Genomic DNA, 19,521 nt, shown 5'->3' with positions numbered 1-19,521 from the left:
ATCAAGCTGCAACTGACTTATGGTGACCCTCTAGAATTTTCAAGGCCAGAGATGAACAGAGATGGTTTGCTATTTTCAGCCTCTTTGTAGCAACCCTAGACTTCCTAAGTGGTCCCCTATCTAAGTACTAATCAGGAGGACTGAACACGCTAATCTTCTGAGATCTCATGAGATCAGATTCACCTGGGTGTCTCAATTCCATTCCTAATTGTAGTTTCTATCTTATGAAGCTGTTGTCCATGCACAGTCTAAGACCCCAATGTATAGCTTTTTCAGTGATCAAATTGGTCTCCCTTCCCACTTTTCTCAGGAAAAAAACCCTGCTAAGCTCCTACTCATTTAAGTAGCATACAATAATACCCTCCTACTTCTGAAAGATCTATTCTGCATACTGAAGACTCCTCCATGAGCAGTTATGGATCATAATGGAGTACAATGTGAAGAAATGTGACATCGGGCATGTCAAGTCAAGTCAGCCTTCTTTGGCATAAAATAACAGTACAAAATTAAAATAGTGTAAAACAGGATAGAAACACAACTTTCATATACACTTGTATGAACAGAAATTATTTCTGTGATATCCTTTGGTGCAACTTTAGAGCAGAGTACTATAAGAAAAAGCTCCCTACTTTTCATACACATGGACATCATGATCACCAGTATGGTTGCCAGGGTGCCTGGAGTGTTGACTCGCACACATCTGCTCTAAGAAGTGGACTTTGCCCACGGTTTCTAAGGCTTATGTGGATACTATAAGCCTCAGCTTTGCAGCAGCATTCTACATCTCCGGATGGGTGTTAGCCAGAACTACAGATGAGCTTCCAGCTGCTCCTTGTGTGCCCAGTCTTGGCCGCTGCAGTGGAAGAAGCCACGCCACCATGAACTGTACAGGCAAACAGTTTCCAGCCTGTTTCCATGAACCAAAGGCTAACACCACCAGAATCCATCTTGTTTTCCTGACTCCATATCCTACAGCTGCTTCAACTTCTGCATAAGGCAATCAAGCTTATCTTAGATGTGGATCCTGCCAGACTGCCTAAGACTTTGTCTAACAGAACTCACGACAAAGACTGCTGCCAAGAAGAAGTCTGAACAAGAGGAAGACCATCTTCAGCTAGAGCCAAGTTCCTTTGTGTAAACCAGGTGTTACCTTAGGTAGCAATTTGGACATCTATTGTCACCTTTTTAGATAAGTTTGGTAAACTCAAGCACACCTCCACCCAGTAATTTCCCCCATTCTTTTCCCCATTTTGGAGCCTCACCCTGGTCCATTGCAACCTGAAAGTCCAACCAGGTACCCCTGGACCAAACTTTTTCATTGGTCAGTCATGGGCACCCAATTAGGTGCCACTGGCTACTGCAGAAGTCCAGCCCTTATGGTCACTGCAGAGCCTCCCCTTTTCTGAGGTCATGTATCAGCTGACCACCTGTCATCCACCCCTGTGCCTCCCATCTCCTAAGGGCTCAAGGTAGTCTATTTAACCTCTGACCCAACTCTACTCAGTATCCCAGTTCCACTGTCTAGATCCATCCCTGATTCGAAGGCCAGGTTTCGGGTCCCCTCTCCCATTTCCTCGCTCATCGCCATTGGAGCCTTCTTGAAGACTATGATCGGTAATTATCACCCTGTTTGTCTACCCAAGTGTTGTCTCTATCTCTCTTTTTCCTAGGACTGTATGTATGTTTCATGAGCACATTGTCTTGTATGTATGCTTATATTTTCTAGAATAAATTTTAATTGTTTTACTTAATTAAAGTCGCTAATATTTTTAAGCATTAATTTCTGGACGTGGAATCCTGTATACGCAGGTAAAAGATCCTGATTAAGCCAGGTGCCCAACTGACAATTCCCCAACCTTGTTTTGAAAGCATTTTGGCTTACAGATATTGGTGGAGAAAGCATTGGGCAACCCTGACTGTGTGAAAACACGCGAGTCAACATGCGTGTCTTCAAACAGCCAGACATGGGATTACACCATCCAGAAAGTCTTGCTAGCTAGGCTGTTGTATGAATGAATGAGTGATTCTTGGCTTGTTTGAACAGCTCTAGAGAGCATTTCTATATTGTGGGTTGGGATGCTCCCGCTCTATCATTCAGCGCAGATTCGCCAGCTGCACCTCGAGGGTCAGAAACCTTGTAAAAGGACTGAGCCTGCCTAGAAAACAAAGGGCAAATCTCGTGAAGTCCGGCCAGCGTCCCGAGGCCTTTCTGAATGCATCTGTCCAGGGAGGGAATGTCAGGATAGATCAGGACTGTTTAATATCGGCTAGAGAACCCTTCCCCTTTTTCTCTGTACTTGGAGCTTAGTGCACAAACGCGCACACACTGCACACACATCCACACATGTAGAAGTCCGTAGAGCTGGGCAGTTAACGGATCAGCTCTGGGCACCACATAAAACAAGTTCTTGAGACTAGGATGGTAATAGGACCAATCTTCTACAGAAACACAAATCTTTGAGACCGGGACGGTAATAGGATCAGTTTCTAGGCATTCACTCAAGTCCTGAGGCTCAGTGCGGCGCATTGCAGGCACCTTCTTAAAAGGACAGTGAGTAGCCCAAAACCCAAGCCCACACAATAAGTCCTTGAGACCAGGGAGGTAATAGGATCAGTTTGTGGCACCCACGTAAGTCCTGAGGCTCCGTGCTGCATGTTGCAGGCATCCTCGTAGAAGAGCAGTGAGGAACCCAAGTCCTAGGCTGGGCGAGCTAAGCGATATTAGGAACCCAGCAGACGAGCCAGCCGCTGCCGGCTCTCTAGGCACAAAACCCAAGTCCTGGGCTGGGCGAGCTAAGCGATATTAGGAACCCAGCAGACAAGCCAGCTTCTGCCAGCTCTCTAGGCACCAAACCAAGTCTCGGGGTCCGCGATTAGCTACCACAAGTGACCTTAGCATCGAGCGCAAAAAGCCCTAGATGGAATCCGCTGATCAATATCAGCCCTCCACTAGGCATTCCCTAAGAAGGCCAACCCACGTGATCACCATGGCTTTCTTTGCAAGAGGAGAGAAAGAACTTTTGCTTAGTTGCAGGAAAAACATCCCTGCAGTCAGCAAGTAGTTTTAAAAATCTTCCCCTCCAAATTCTTAAGGCACCTGAAAAATAGCACATAGGAGCCAGAGAGCATCTGGAAATATACTGCTAGTTCTTTCTCTTGACTGTGCCTTTAAGAGAATTTAGTGAAAGGAGCAAGAAGCTCTCCCTTAGGGTTAATAATTTGTCCCAGGTCTGAGGAGATAGGCACCCTTCCCAGCCGAAAAATTTCCTTTTTGCTTAGGGCCAACTGAGGAAAAGCTCAGGCTCTAAGACTTTTAAAACCTTTTGGTGAACTCAGGACTGCCCCACTAAGGAAAGGTGCAGGGGCAGTGACTTTTGATTGGTTTGGAGGCAGAGGCTAGAGAAAAGCCCCTCCTGAGGAGCCCAGCAATGTGTACAAGGCCATAAGCCCATGCCATACACATTTGTTAGTGTTGCTGAGGACTAAGGAAGGTCCTGCAACTCCCTCCTTCACTTGTGAGACACACAGAGGTGTCCTGCAAGTTCTTTGCTCCCCAATAGGCAGGAAAGTGTCAGGGAAAGCTCCTGCATCAGTTAATTTTGGTGGCTTGTGGCTAGGCACCTAACAGTGCAGGAAAACTAGCCCTGCAAGTAAAGTAAGAACTTTGAGAGGAACTAAAGTGTAAGCCATGGCATTACAGGAAAATAAAGAAGTTCTAAAACTAGAGAAATGGCTAGCCAAAAAAGGGAAACAATCCGTGGCTGGCAGGATCTTTTAAGAGCCCCGATCCCTACCAGCTCTTCAGAAATACTTTCCAAGATCACTGCATAAAGGCAAAACTTAAGACCACTAAGTGGGACCTTTTTGCATCTTGGGGATTATTTACAGCCTTGAGAGATAGCTCTGCTGTTATTAAACAGCTACAGGAACAGATAGGGCAAAGGGAACATGAGAAAGCAGAGCACATGCTTAAAATGCATGAACAAGAGGTAGGACAGATGCAGAAAACTCATCTAGCTGAGGAGGAAGGCATGCATAGAACATGTGAACAAGAAATGGCCAAAGCCCAGAATAAGATCATAGAACTGGAAAAGGCCCATGATGCCTATGCCCAAGAAGTTAGGAAGGAAAATAACAGCTTAGAGATAGATAATCAGGAGCTAAAAGAAGAGGTTGCTCAACTTAAGTTGGACAAGCGCACCTTGACCATAGCTCAGCAAGATATGCTGCTAGCCTTAAAAAGGGCACAGCAACAACTCACTAAAACTGAGAGTAAACTGAAAAAAAAAATCAAACTAGGTTAGAAACTTATGAGAAGGAGATAGAAAGATTCAGGGCTGAGAGATATGGGTACCTAATATACAAACAAAATCTAACCCACACTCTCCAGGAGGTCAAATGCAGACTGGAGAATGCTTTAAAGCATGCCCAAGTCTCTGAACAGAAAGTTGCTGTTTTAGAAACACAGCTCACTCAGGCACAATATAAGAATAGCAGAGGCAGTTACCCTGCTTACTGGGATCAAGAACAAGATGGGCATGGAGAAAAAAGCCAGAACTGGAAGTTCCAAAACAATGGCCTTGGTTCCAGCTCTTCTTGCCATTCCCAGCTTGCCCCAAGGGTTCCCCTCCACAGGTGGGCTTATGCTCCTAGGCAGACACAGTCAGTCTTTAGAGCAACCCTGTCCTCACTCAGCCCAGTGGACCCCTTGAGACAAAGTCAGAATGGCAGCTTGGTCACAGCTTAGAGCCACTGGAGCAAACATGAGGCAGTTTTATAAGCAACCAATGCATGTGCTGTTGATGCCCTTTCAGATGCCATGAAGCCACCAGGGCACATGGCTCCCAAAGCCACAGGGTTTGCAGAAAATGAATATAGCTTCACCAAAGCTACTGCTTTGGAAAATGTTCCCCCAAAAGGAAAAATAGGGAAACTTACAAATCCTACTCAGGAAAAAGATTTAAAAATCAAACAGCTTGCTAAGAAAAATCAGGAACTTCAGCGAAAGTTAGAAGCTAGTATTAAAGAAAAGGAAACTGCCAGTCTCCTGCAACATGTCCTGGAGTCTTGCAGGACCACAGAGAGGAGATATGGTGGGGGCAAACTCAGCTGTGCAGCCCCAGACTTCTTTCCCCCATGAAAATGAGAAAACAGTCCCTGTTTCAGTTCTCTTACCGTAGAATCATGAAGGAAATGTGGTCTCTGAGCCTATACAGAGTTCCACACTCATGGCACAAAGTATTCCTTTTAGCAAGGACTTGCTCCAGACACTCCTACATGAGCAAGCCTCAGTCCTTTTTGCTAGAAATTTTCTGTCCTTAGTTCATCCCATTTGGGGAGCTTGAAAGCCAGAATTCTGTGGAACTTCAGAGAATCGTAGTCCCACATGGGCAGGCAAGGTTCCTTTGTCTCTGACCCCCCCCCCCCCCCCCCCCGGCCAAGGAAAATCTAGATCTCCTGAAATCCCAGCAAGGGTTCCAGCCTGCAAAGTCAGTTTTCTCTGCAGGGTAAGGGGAGTTTGATGGAATATCTTCAGTTTAACCCTTTAAAATGCCAGAATCAAGTACCTGAGAAAGAGAGGTTGAACTAGTTTTTGTTAATTCAAAGCATTCAGAGCAAAATGACAGAAACTGACCGTTTTAACTTTCAAATTGGCTGAATGAAAATATGTGAAACTCCCAAGTTCGTCTTTCTCTCTTGCTTATAAAGTCAGAAATATTTATTGCCTCAGTTCTATGAATCTTAAATGGTATAGCCTCTTAGCTTGTACAGAGTGCCTGCAGATTAGCCCAAATAGAGCTGGCTAAAGTATTGCAAATGCTCGGCACTCTTCCATCAGGAAGAAATGCTAATTGTTCTCCCTCTTGCTCAATGGAAATCTGTAGCAGTAAAGATTTGATAAGTAACTAAGGCAAAGGAATAGAGTTTTAAATTCATTGCCCTGAGAAATTAAGTTTTTGTTTATCTCAGGTCTCCTTAAGGTACAAGCAACTCATTTTCTTATAGACCTATAACTAGCCAGTGGCAAGAACAACAATAGTTTTTGTTTGCCACCATTCTTGTAAAGAACCTTTTGTTCCAGTATCTTCCAGTGGATTGCTGGCTAGGAAAGCTTTTTGCAGAGCCTCAGAAGAGATCAAATTCAGTGTTTGTAAAATAAGAGGTGTTGCCTCTCCTTTTCAAAGGTCACAGCAACACAAGACAGCTAACCTCAAATGGGCAAGTCTGTAATTTAAATTTGAAAGTACAGAAAGTAGAACCTCCAGCTGCAGGAGCAGCAACAACCAATATATTACTGATTGGCAAATCTCATGCAGACTCTCTTGAAATAAACTCAGCCAAATTCAGCTTGAGTTAAAGAAACTGGAAAGAGTCACAATTTTGAGCCCCACCCAGGCAGAAAGCTCATTATTTTCCCCTTCTCCACCTTCCTTTGTACCAATCTTGCTTAAAAAGTTATCAGGATCAGATGAGAGAGCACTGGTCAAATCCATTGTGTCTGTTTTAGCCTTTTGTTAGGCTAAGCCTTCACTTCATCCAAGAGGGAAGGAATTTTGGTTTGGTTTTTTTTGTCAAAACCTTCCCCACCTTCCACATCTGGGGGAGTGGAAATACAGTTGAGATATTTTGTGCTATTTTGAATTCTCATCTCCTGATTTTGGGTCTAAAAGATATAATTGCAAAAGTTTTTCATTACCAAACTTTTTTCCAGTCTCCAGATGGGACCTGGAGGTCTCTCCCAAAACCTTTTCCCCAGTACATTGAGGCTAGCGCCTCTGGAGGAAATAAGTGTCCAAGGAAATGGACTGCATGCCTTGTGATTTTCAAATTTAATCCAAATTTCCGGGAATCTCTAGCCTGGAGCTGGCATCTCAAAGTTCAGTTCACCTTAATCCTGCTTTGTTCAACAGCATGCCTCTAGGTGCCTAGGAAGAGAAACTGCAGTTACCCTGATAATGTTTTTTCTCTCCCTCATATTTTTTTTTTTTTATTATTTCTAGTGGGTCTTATATGAGACAATGGGTTGAAGTTTTATGTTTGCAATTTTGATGTAAAATTTCTTTCCGCTAAAGTTTAAATTACATCCTTGTACTGCCACACAAGCCTTATCCTGGCTGTGCAAGCTCCTTATCAGTTTTTCTCTCAAGTTTATATAACCAGAATTTGATTTCTAGGATTTTGTCATTTTTTTGTTAAGTTTGCTCATCTTTTCTTTTAATATAGATGTGCAGGGCATCTAGACCTGCAAATCAAATTTAATGCATGCTAAGTAGTTCTAAGAGTTGTTGATAGGCCTGTTAAGAATTGTTTTATGTATGTGTAACCATTATGTTGCTTATCAGAATTCTTGTTTTATGAAGTTTTTGTTGAAATCTATGCTCACATGTGAGACCCCCATACCAAGAAGTTTTAGCTGAGCTAGCCCAGAGAAAAACTGAATTCAGTGGGACTTGATCAGCTCACTTAAATGTCCAGGTTTTAATTTCTCTGATCTAGCTCACCTATCATTTTGGGTCTGATCCCTCTCATATAAAGCTAGCTAGCATTGTTCTATTGAGGCCTCAGTTTTTGTCCTGAATGTTTAGTGTAATAGGTAAACCTGCCCAATGCAGGCCCCTAACATGACATATGTAAGCTTGTGACGTAAAAGCTCACTGGTCACCATACCCTGGGCAGGAAGACACTTTACTAATAGCTTTTTAAGACTCCTTTCTTCATGGTTGAATGTATGCATTTTTAATCTGCTTTCACTGCTCCCTACAATGGTACAGAATCATCTTCCATGTTGTCATATGTGAAAGTTTTTGGTTCCTTTTTGGTTCTTTCCCCAAGTCCGCAGTTGCTCTATGGACCATCGGTGATACAGGCTGAAAAGCACCATTGCCAATTCCATGCTGGGTCACAAGAAGCATTCCTTTTTGGCAACAATAAAGACAGATTTCGCTGGGTGCTGGGGGTGGGGGTGGGAAGACTAATGACTGCCACCAGGCGCTCTTTATTTTGCCCTCCACTAGGACTTTCACATATCTAATAAGTACATGGAAGAAGATCCTCTTCAAACCCAGTACAAGAAGCTTATCAAGGGGAGGAGAAGAAGAAAAGAAGACTCAAGGTTAAGATAGGGAATAGGAAACCAATGTATTAGATTAGTTACAGGGAAATAGCATGAATTTCACTTGTAACCATGAATTCTAATGTAATTGTGTGCTTCTCTAACCAATTGATAACATAATTGTTTGTTTTACCAATCAACTCTGATTATCTATATGGCTTAAATAGCAGCAATGATTATATAAATTCGCCCTTTTATATCAATGATTATAACCTTGTGTTTTAAAATACTGTATGCCAAAATGTTGCCAATGCCTGTTGCCTCTGCGTCATAGTATTCAAGGAAGTAGCCTTTGGCCCATTAGATACTGTATTTTTCAAATTGATTTTTGAGTGTAGTGGCTCCCACTTTTGAAGATAGGAGGTACACCCTGGTTGACACTTGGCTCCCCGTGGATACGTCGCCTGTCAAGATCAGCTGTGGACTTTTGTTTGTTGTGTTATTCAAGACCTTGTATCCAGTTGGTGACGTAGGTCTTGAAGGGGGGAATTGTAAGAAAAAGCTCCCTACTTTTCTTACACATGGACATTGTGATCACCAGTATGGTTTCCAGGGTGCCTGGAGTGTTGACCCGCACACATCTGCTCTAAGAAGTGGACTTTGCCCACAGTTTCTAAGGCTTATGTGGATACTATAAGCCTCAGCTTTGCAGCAGCATTCTACATCTCCGGATGGGTGTTAGCCAGAACTACAGATGAGCTTCCAGCTGCTCCTTGTGTGCCCAGTCTTGGCTGCTGCAGTGGAAGAAGCCATGCCACCATGAACTGTACAGGCAAACAGTTTCCAGCCTGTTTCCATGAACCAAAGGCTAACACCACCAGAATCCATCTTGTTTTCCTGACTCCATATCCAACAGCTGCTTCAACTTCTGCATAAGGCAATCAAGCTTATTTTAGACGTGGATCCTGCCAGACTGCCTAAGCCTTTGTCTAACGGAACTCAAGACAAAGACTGCTGCCAAGAAGAAGTCTGAACAAGAGGAAGACCATCTTCAGCTAGAGCAAAGTTCCTTTGTGTAAACCGGGTGTTACCTTAGGTAGCAATTTGGACATCTATTGTCACCTTTTTAGATAAATTTGGTAAACTCAAGCACACCTCCATCCAGTAATTTCCCCCATTCTTTTCCCCATTTTGGAGCCTCACCCTGGTCCATTGCAACCTGAAAGTCCAACCAGGTATCCCTGGACCAAGCTTGTTCATTGGTCAGTCATGGGCACCCAATTAGGTGCCACCAATTAACTTGCTATTGGCTACTGAAGAAGTCCAGCCCTTATGGTCACTGCAGAGCCTCCCCTTTTCTGAGGTCATGTACTAGCTGACCACCTGTCATCCAACCCTGTGCCTCCCAACCCCTAAGGGCTCAAGGTAGTCTATTTAACCTCTGACCCAACTCCACTAATGTGTGCTTCTAGCAGTATCCCAATTCCACTGTCTAGATCCATCCCCAATTCGAAGGCCAAGTTTTGGGTCCCCTCTCCCATTTCCTCGCTCGTCGCCATTGGAGCCTTCTTGAAGACTACGATCGGTAATTATCACCCTGTTTGTCTACCCATGTGTTGTCTCTATATCTCTCTCTCTTTTTCCTAAGACTGTATGTATGTTTCATGAGCACATTGTCTTGTATGCCTATATTTTCTAGAATAAATTTTAATTGTTTTACTTTATTAGAGTCCCTAATATTTTAAGCATTAATTTCTGGATGTGGAATCCTGTATATGCAGGTAAAAGATCCTGATTAAGCCAGGTGCCCACCTGACAATTCCCCAACCTTGTTTTGAGGGCATTTTGGCTTTCAGTACAGATACTTGGTTGACCTCTCAGTAACATTGATAGAAAAATCACTCAAGAGTCTATGGACTTTAAGTGCATCAGAGCAGTCGATCATACTGGCTAAAACGGTATAAATACATAAAAACGTAGATCCGTATACAGATGGCAGTGCAGGAGAACATGAGTAATTGCCTCAACACATTTTTGTTTACAAGGGCAGTGCCTAGCTGATTAGACTATTTTATGGAATCTGCCATCAGGAATAGCAGAGGGCATAGCATTGCTCCTAGCGAGAGAAAACGCTCTGTGTTGTTGTGGCATCTGCAAAGATGATAGGTAAGAAACCATCTTCCCTGTACTGAGAAGACCGCCAAACTATTTAACTTCTGGTGTTCAATGTCTAACATCCTGTTTTTGATCTGTTGGAATGCAGCAGTAAATGTAAACATGGACAGTGATTCTATAGATAGGCCCATCAATTTAATTTATTCTCAATGTATGCTAACCAATTTGACACATTAGACTCAGAGAGCATTTGATATATAAAGCTCCCAGGTTTGAAACTATAATGTAGGCGAAGCCAGAATTTGAATGTCATAAGCCAAGGAATGTCAATATTATTTAATTTAATATTGGGATTTATATCCTGCCCATCCCGCCAAGGCAGGCTTATATTTAGGAGCACCGGGGACTCAATAGGTTGTATTGGCTGCATTCAATGCTGTGTTTGTTAGAAACAGAAGAAAATGCTGGTGTGTCATTCCCCTCAGGATAAACTGAGAGTTATGGTTGTTTGTGTCCATATTTGAAATGGTGCATCAGCCTCATTAAGCCCACCTGATAACCAGAAGTAAGAGAAATGATTACACAAGTTAGCTCCAGTAGCCATTTCTTCTTGCAGTTGCTGCTCCCCTGTACTGACCCTAGCTTTATAATATGGAACTAGCTAGCTGTATTATAGGGCCTATTGAGATTTTTTTTATATATATCCTTCAGAAAGTCCAGAAGAAAGTGGCCTACTTCATTTTGTAACAAGAAGGTCGTACTAAATAGGGTTGTGGGTTGTGTCTGTTCTACTAAGTTCTACTAAGAAAAAGCACAGGCTACCTGCAGGTATGTAAAAATAACTGCAGAGCACCTTGAGGCATTTGAAACTGTAGGTCGGTTGGTGTTGAGCCATATCAACCAACAAAGGAAACCAACGCAAATACAGTTTCTTCAATTCCTTGAAGTCAGGTGATTTTAATACAGCGAGAAGAAAGATCATTGCCTGCCTTCTATATAGGGATGCCAGCCAGGGGCACTTGGCAGGATACTGGGGTGGGTGGGAAAAGGGGGGGGGCAGTATTGTAGCAACTTTGTGATGTTGCTTTCAGGATGAACCTGAAAGTTATGTCATTGCATCAGTGTGACACTCTAGAATTCACCAGAAACTATGGCTTTATCAACATTTCTCCCATGTTGGGGGTGCCATTCAGTGGCTACCACTGGGAGGTTTCCCACTATCGCAGGAGATTTTGGAGCCTACTTCTGTCAGCTCTTTAGATAAAACAGCTGACATAAAGGCTGAAGATAATTTGCTATTGCAAATTTTACCCTAACCCAGCAATGAAAATTTACTTCTATGTCAAAAAACAGTTCATTTGCTGAAATAATGTCTTTTCTTTTTACACAGGAGGAATGCCATAACTTTATTAAGGTTCTTGTGAAAAAAAATGATAATGAATTACTCATTTGTGGGACAAATGCCTTTGAGCCAGTATGCAAGTATCAGAAGGTATGGACATAAGAATATAGCTTAAGATTCCTATTGGATCACACCACTTAGTTTTATTGTATGTGATCCAGCCCCCCCCCCCCCACCACATCATTATTTTAAGATATAGCCATTGATTCTTCTTATTCTCCCTTTTAAGACATTGATTTTTTTTTCATTTCTCTTTGAAGTGAAATCAATGCACCATTCTGCAACATCTGACCTTGCTGTTGTTTTATGTTACACACCACAGGGGAGTGTTCTAATAGGAGTCTATGAAAGACAGAGCATTTGTTTAGAACACCAGATCCAACTAACACAACATATCTTTCTTAGAAATCAATGTGCTTTTCTGTGGAAGGGTGGCAGGGATGGTCTCCTGCTGTATAACACTTTCCTCAAACAGCAGGAGCTCCCATTTGCACAATACCAGCATTTTTCAATAAGCCAGAAAGCAGCTAGTGCCAGAGGAAAGTGCTACAGAGCAATAGATGAACATATATGCCAACAAAAGCAAGGCTTAGGATCCAAGTCTATGACCAATTTAGGAAAAAGGTTAGGTTTCTTTGATTTATATCCCACCCTCCCCACCAAAGCAGGATCGGGGCTGCTCATAATTCATAATAAAACACCAATTAAAAATTAAGTTAAAATGAAATTCAGGTGCTAATTTCTATATAATTAAATAATATAGTAACTAAATACATGACATACAGAAGTCTTAAGACATCCATTCAGATCTAATGTCCTCGGCACTGGCAGTCATTTCAGTTAATTCTAGTTAATAATTAACTGCCAAATGGTATCTGAAATAGCATGGTCTTGCAGGCTTTGCAGAACTGGGCAAGCTCTGACATCCTCTTGGAAATGATTCCACCAATAAGGGGTGGTGATTGAGAAGGCTCTTTCATGTGTTGTTTTGAGTCTTACCTCCCTCGGCTCAGAGATTGGTAGCATATTTCCCAATCTAAGTACCCTCTGGGGAACATGTGGGGAGAGATGGTTCCTAAGGTAAACAGGTCCTTGACCATATAGGGCTTTAAAGGTAATAACCAGCACCTTGTCATGAATCCGGTATGCCACAGGCAGCCATTGCAGTGCCCACAGCCCAGGCTGTACGTGCTCTCACATGGAGAGCTCCAATAACAGTCTGGCTGCCACATTCTGCACTAGCTTCAGCTTCTGGATTTGGGACAAGGGCAGCCCCGTGTAGAGGGCATTACAGGCATGCCTGGATAGGTGCTTTGCATGCAGAAAGTCTCAGGCCAATCCCTACTATTTCAGATGAAAAAGGATCAGATTTTGGGGGAATCTGAAAAACATTAAACTCTGGAGAGCTGCTGGCAGTCAGAGTAGACAATACTGACCATGTTATGGTTAAAGGAAATAGTATTTTATTGATAAAACCTGCAAATGCACCCCCAAAGTTATTGAAAGACTTTCTCAAATGTAGGTATAAGTCCATTCACATTGCACTACCCTTTGACATACAGAGGTTAAATATTGGACTTTCTTTTGTAAAGATTACATGAAAAAGAATTATATCAAAGGTCTTTTTCTGCATACCTTTTTATCAGTGACAATTTAATAACATAGTTTTCACTTTGGTCTTAAATAAGGAAAGAAAGAGAAAGAGCTATACTGCTTTTGGAGTGAACCAAAACAATTACATGAGGCCAGTGCTTTCTATTTATTTCAAAAGAGTTTCTATTCCTGTCTCTGTTAGGTGGAGACACTTGCATATTTAGGAGCACCATTCAGTGGACGGGGCAGGTGCCCTTTTGATGGAAAGGATCGCAATATAGCATTCTTTTCAGGTAATGAGGGGAAAAATACACACACGCTTGTGAATTGTGTTCATTTTAAGAACTTTATATCCCATCTTACTTCCAAAGAGCAGTGCCTAACTTATTAAATGAGAACACATTTCATTAAAAGCCTATCTCTACTGAAAACTCCAGGGCTGGATCCAGACAGCTTTTTCACACTATTTCACTGCATTCTCTTCCTTACTACAGCTCCAATAGCTTTTGTCCATGCACATGATGGGATACAGTCCATCTTATTGCATGATCTCTATGACTTTTTCAAAAGAAGAGATACTGAGTGTTGTTTTTCATGACCTGTTCCATTGATTGGTGTGGAAACCTGATGGTGCTCTTTTTCTCTCTTTCCATCCCCCTTCTTTTTCAACTCCAAACCCAAAGATGGAAGTTTGTATTCTGGCACTATGACCAACTTCCTATCAACAGAGCCTGTCTTTCAGCGGACCCTCGGAGACCTTCCAGATCTGCAAACAGCTAGTCAAGATTACAACTGGCTTCACGGTAAATGTAGGAGGGAGAAATGAAGGGCAGTAGTTCTGATTAGAACTTTGCATATCTATGAATTTATAAACTTTGAAAGCTAACACACACACTTAAAAGACAGTTTTAATGTTTTAAAAGTTTGAATCCTTTCTGTTCAGTGTATTGGAGATATACCAAAATACAAAAAAACACAAAAGGTCTTCAAAACACAAAAGAAGACAATGATAAAGGAAGACAGATGAATCTTCCTAAGGAGAGAGTGCCATGACTGACAAGGCACTTTTTCTCAGGTTACCACGCTGTAGCCTTAGATGGGGGCACCTGAAGCAAGGCCTCTGAAGATAACCAGAATGGATGAGAGCATTCAGATGGAAGAAAGCTGTCCTTAAAGTATGCTGGCCCCATGCTATGTAGATGCTGTGCCAGCATCTTGAATTGGTCCAACAATTAAAATGGGAGCCAGTGTGAATGGAACAAGACTGGAATTATATGGTCCCTGCAATCCACTCCAGTTAACATTCTGGCTGCAACATGAGGCTAGATATTTCATGATATCAACATATTGTATCAGAAATATATATATTTCCATATATTTAATATCAATATTAGTTTGTGTTGCTTTTTACTGTATGTTTTGTTGTTGATGTTTCCATTGTTGTGAAGCACCTTGAGCAGGTCTAAATAAAAGTCAAAATACATTTTCTAAATAAATAAATCTTAATATTTATAGATGCATGATCAAAACCATCTATCTTATCTGCAGAGCCCCACTTCATCCATGCAGTGGAATATGGCAACTATATTTACTTATTCTTTCATGAAGTATCACTGGAATTCAAGAACTATGATAAGGTAATAGACAAAACTGTTTTAAAGACTACAGAAAGACAGAAATGCCATAACAATGACAAGGTCATTTGGAGTGGATATGGCTGCTCATCCCAAAGATTGGTTGAAATGTGACATTGTGGTGCCTTTATCTATTGGCTTGTGAAGGAGACAAAATATTGATTCCCCTCTCCATTTAGCTGGAAAACACAGCAAATACAGAGCTCCAAAAATTTTGAAACAGCGAAGTCTCAGGCTGAATTCAGCTTCCTTTTCTGCTGGTGTAAAATGGATAAGGGGATCTTTTGTGATGGCTAAAAATGCTATCCTGGGGCTCACAGGACTTCCATGTGAGGTAAAAGTGGGATGGGGAAAAATAATAAGCAGGCAAATAGATGAGACTGAGAAAAACTGACTTTATCCAACCTACCTGCATTGAGAACATATTAGTCAGGATGACAGAAAGTAAAGGGAAGAAATTTCAGTGGGCTTGGTGAAAAGAGAAAGATAATTTCCTGAAGGAATTCCATAAAATGTTCCAGGATGATCATTCACAGAACATTGTTCTATGCCTTACATAGACTATATATCTCAGTATTGTCTCCTCTTTCCCGAAATCTACTTAAAAATCTTTGAGCAAAGATGCCAGCAATTGTACCCAGGAACTTTTGCTTATGAAGTGTTCTGAAACATAGCCTATCTTCTCTATATCAGGTGGGATTCAGGAAACTTATTTTTGCTCACATTTAATTATTCTTTTTATTACAGCAGCTGTTCTACAAAGCTTTGGGAAGAAAATAAGGTCCCAATGCTTGGTTGAAGAAAAAAGGAGAATGAGGTAAAGCTGTTTATTAGATCATATAGATCTGAACACATTTCACTAAATGCTTCATCAGGAGATCTTTCACAGAAACTTCTCTGGCTCCCACATTGGAAAAAACAGAACCATTTGTCCAAGGTGAAAGCCAGATAATTTTCTGTGAAAGATCTCCTGATGAAGCAGTTTGTGAAATGTGTTGAGATCTATAAAATCTAATAAACAGCTCGAACCTCTGCAAGACTTTCAGCAATGCAAGTCATGTGATCCCCAATATGGTTAAAAGGTGTGGCTAAAAGGGATCCAACTTTCCCTTTGGATCCCATGCATTATTTGTTTTGCACATTAAAATAAAAACAGAATATAGTTATGCATGAAATATACCATGTAATTTCTGTCATTGTATAGTAAAGAAGCTTCTACAAATCCCTTTTTTAACAAATAGATGTTTCCATTTCTTCATTCTACCTCCTTTCTCTTATTAAGATAATTTTACCCAGAGTAGCTCGAGTTTGCAAGAATGACATGGGAGGAAGTTTAATTCTCCAGAAACAGTGGACTTCCTTCCTGAAGGCCCGAATGATCTGTTCAGTTCATGGAGATAGCCCCTTCTATTTTAATGTACTGAGATCGGTTACAGACATTGTCAGAATCAATGATCGGGATATTGTTGTGGCAGTCTTCGGTACTCCTAAAAACAGGTAACTTCTACAGGAACCTTTCTTCCTCGTAGTTGAACAATCTAATAAAGGTGGTTTTGTGACTCCAATTTTTTTTAAAAAAAAAAAATCCAATGCCTTTTACTTTATCCAGTCGCTATTAAATACTAAGGCATGTAGGTAGCAAGCCAAACTTTATCGTGTAGTATGTAAATCCACTCACATACACAAAAATTGTTATGTTGTATTGTAAAATAACTTGTTGAGATGTAGGTATCATCCTAATAGCTGAGATGAGCCCTATCTCATCAGAGCATGGAATCTCAGCAGGGTCAGCCAGTATCAGTACTTGGATGGTAAGCCACTAAGGAATCATGGGGTTGCTGTGCAGAGGAAGGCAATGGCAAACCACTTTTGTCCATCTTTTGCCCTAAAACCCCATGGTGCTGGGGTTGTCACATAAATTGTGACTCAATGGCATTCAATTATTACGAATAGTGAAGTAAACCCTTTTGGAATAAGGGAAGGAAAACTTGTGTGCCAAAAAAAATGGCAGTCTTTTGGCACACAAGTATTCCTTCCCTTATTCAAACTGGAAATATTTGCTTGTCTCTGTACCTAGCAGAAGAACCAATTAGCTGCTAAGCCTCTTTTCCCTTCACTACCCTCTCTACTTCCACAGCTGCATTGACTAGTTATCAAAGGTCTTCAGTGCAATTGCTATGTGAAAAATGGTTGATAGGAATATGAATTCTCAAAATCTCACACTGTATGACTTTCATTGGCTTGCCTGTTTGTTAATAAAAATGGATCCAGGGACTTTTTATTGCTTGCTCTCTCTCTGGCTGTTCCCACTAGCTATTTTCTCTACAATGACATATTTTGATAACTTAGATTATGCAAGAACATCAAGACTCTTTGGTTGAAGATGTAGTGTTGATCAGCCTTTTTCATGTACTCAGGCCCATTTCCTTGCTTGTTACAGCTCCCATCACATATGGCTTTCATTCATGCCAGTCCAATGATACCCGATGTAACCTTTTTCATGGTCAAATGCAACAGCAACTTTCTTTCACTTCAATACAAAATACTGATTGGATCAAAACCAACATTTACATATTTTCTCAATATTTTCTATTCCCTCAAGGACTCAATTTCCATATTTTTTTCCACTGTACATCCATCCTTCCCCGAGGGCTCAACACTTGTGATACTTTTGGCTTGAAATGAGATATTGTTCTACTGTATTTGCAGGTGGATGATAAATGTTTAGCAAATATGTGTAGTACACTGGCTATTACATGAAGCCCATTTTTTGTGAAAGGCAGCACTACATTTGCTCTTGCCAGCCTCACCTAGGAAAGTTTAGGGAAATGCAGAGATTTTCAGAAACTTTAAGGGCTGGACAGCAGCAACTTTTAGATTGAACTTTCAGGCTGAGTAAGATGCATCAAAGTGCAAATTATAGCTACTCCAGTTTCTAGGAATGAAATGGAGATATTGATGGACTGTGAGATTGAATATTAAGTCTGTTAAACTTAGAATATGAACTTTTAGCTAGAAAATGGGATGTGACCTGGAAAACCCAGCTAACCATTTTGTTATGAGTTCTTATAATGATATCCCACAAGCTGATTTCTTAATTAGAGTAATGTGCTATGGATTTTATCTTTTGGAAGAAAGTATTCTTTCATTAATGATTTTTTTTTAAAAAAAACACCCTCTTCTAAAGAGCTTTGTGTGCCTTACAAGGTTTTGCATCTTCCATTTTATGCTTCCAACAGCTCTATGAATAAGGTTAACAGAGAATGATGGTGACAGGAATAGGACAGGACAGTGACAGGAATAGACTGCTCAATGGCACATCTAAAATGCTTGAATAGTAGGGCTTTTTTTTGTAGCAGGAACTTCTTTGTGTATTAGACCACAATTCCCTCTTGTAGTCAGTCCTCCAAGAGCTTACAATAGGCCCTGTAAGAAGAGCCCTGTAAGCTTTTGGAGGATTGTCTACACCAGAGGTATGTGGCCTAATATGCAAAGGAGTTCATGCTACAAAAAAAAGCCCTGTTGAATAGAAAGTGAGCTTTTACTGTCAATGCTGAAAGACAGAATCAAGTAGAATAGGATAAGAAGTCTTCTGAACAATTGTCATGTTTCTGAATTTATATAGATATATATTGATACCGATATGTATATGCATTACTTGTGACTCTTTCTGGAAATTTCACATTGTAGCATCCCTGGCTCTGCTGTCTGTGCTTTTGAGATGCATGATATTGAGAAGGTATTTGCGGGGAGTTTCAAACAGCAGAAGGATTATGACACCATATGGACTCCAGTTAATGAAGAGGATGTACCCAGTCCCAGGTATTATCTATACAATAATGCTGGGAGCTTGATAGTCTTCATGAAAATGACAATTTAGTATGCAGTGCAAATACAAAAGATAATCATCTTTTGGAGTCCTAAGCAGATTTTCATCCTTCTAAGTCTACTGAAGTCAATAGGCTTCAAAGGGTGCAATTTTGTTTAAGATTGAATTATAAGTCATAAAAGTAAATGTAGATTACGTGAAAGTGTAAAGTTAAGCCAAAAAAGATTTCTTATGAAGAATTTGCTCACAGATAATAGTGGAAAGTTATACTAGGTTATATGGCAAACTAACTTGGATCCTTTTTCTATAGAGTATGTTTGGGCACTGATATGGGAGTTCCATGCATAGTTAAACATGGGGGTATTTTCAAAATTCTTGCAATATGAAATTCTTCCTTTGTGTTGGAGGTCAGAATTATCTGATTTTATTTCCAGGGTGGTACAGCTCTTTTAAGGATGCAGAACACCATACATTTCCCCCTCAGCACTGAGTGGGTTGGATCCAGCCAGCATTTTCATTTGTCCTATTCCTCTCCTACATTAGCCTCTCATCTCAATGGTTTTTCATAAGCCCAATTCCATGGCTATTATAAGAAAGGGGTTTGGGCAAGAATGAGTTAAAAAGTCTGACTGTAGTCAACCATTTATGTTTGTTTATTGATCTCTAATAACTGTCAAGGAATGAACTCTAATAACTGTCAGGGAATGCCAAATTTGCATTTCTGAAGATTAAAAAAACTGCACAGGAACTTTTTGTCAATTAGTGTTCATCCATCAAGTATTCCTATAATAAACAGAACCAACTACAGAATACTAAACTCAAAACTATGGAATGATTAGACATAGACTAAACCATAGACTGGAGTCACATGCTGTTGCATACTGTACTGTGTCTT

General features: G+C 40.9%; 1 protein-coding gene across 1 annotated transcript in view; it reads left to right on the top strand.

The window, feature by feature from the left end:
• Positions 1–19,521, top strand: part of LOC132583582 (semaphorin-6A-like) — a 44,223-nt gene that overhangs the window by 11,004 nt on the left and 13,698 nt on the right. The window contains exons 4-9 of the mRNA XM_060255205.1: positions 11,559–11,660; positions 13,366–13,456; positions 13,847–13,966; positions 14,712–14,800; positions 16,080–16,294; positions 18,488–18,619. Coding sequence (XP_060111188.1) covers positions 11,559–11,660; positions 13,366–13,456; positions 13,847–13,966; positions 14,712–14,800; positions 16,080–16,294; positions 18,488–18,619 — 749 coding nt within the window. The remainder of the gene's footprint in view (positions 1–11,558; positions 11,661–13,365; positions 13,457–13,846; positions 13,967–14,711; positions 14,801–16,079; positions 16,295–18,487; positions 18,620–19,521) is intronic.

The sequence above is a fragment of the Heteronotia binoei genome, chromosome 15 (assembly GCF_032191835.1).
Source record: "Heteronotia binoei isolate CCM8104 ecotype False Entrance Well chromosome 15, APGP_CSIRO_Hbin_v1, whole genome shotgun sequence".
Lineage (NCBI taxonomy): Eukaryota > Metazoa > Chordata > Lepidosauria > Squamata > Gekkonidae > Heteronotia > Heteronotia binoei.
The sequence above is the reverse complement of the archived record's forward strand: the minus strand, read 5'-3'. Positions and strand labels throughout refer to the sequence as shown.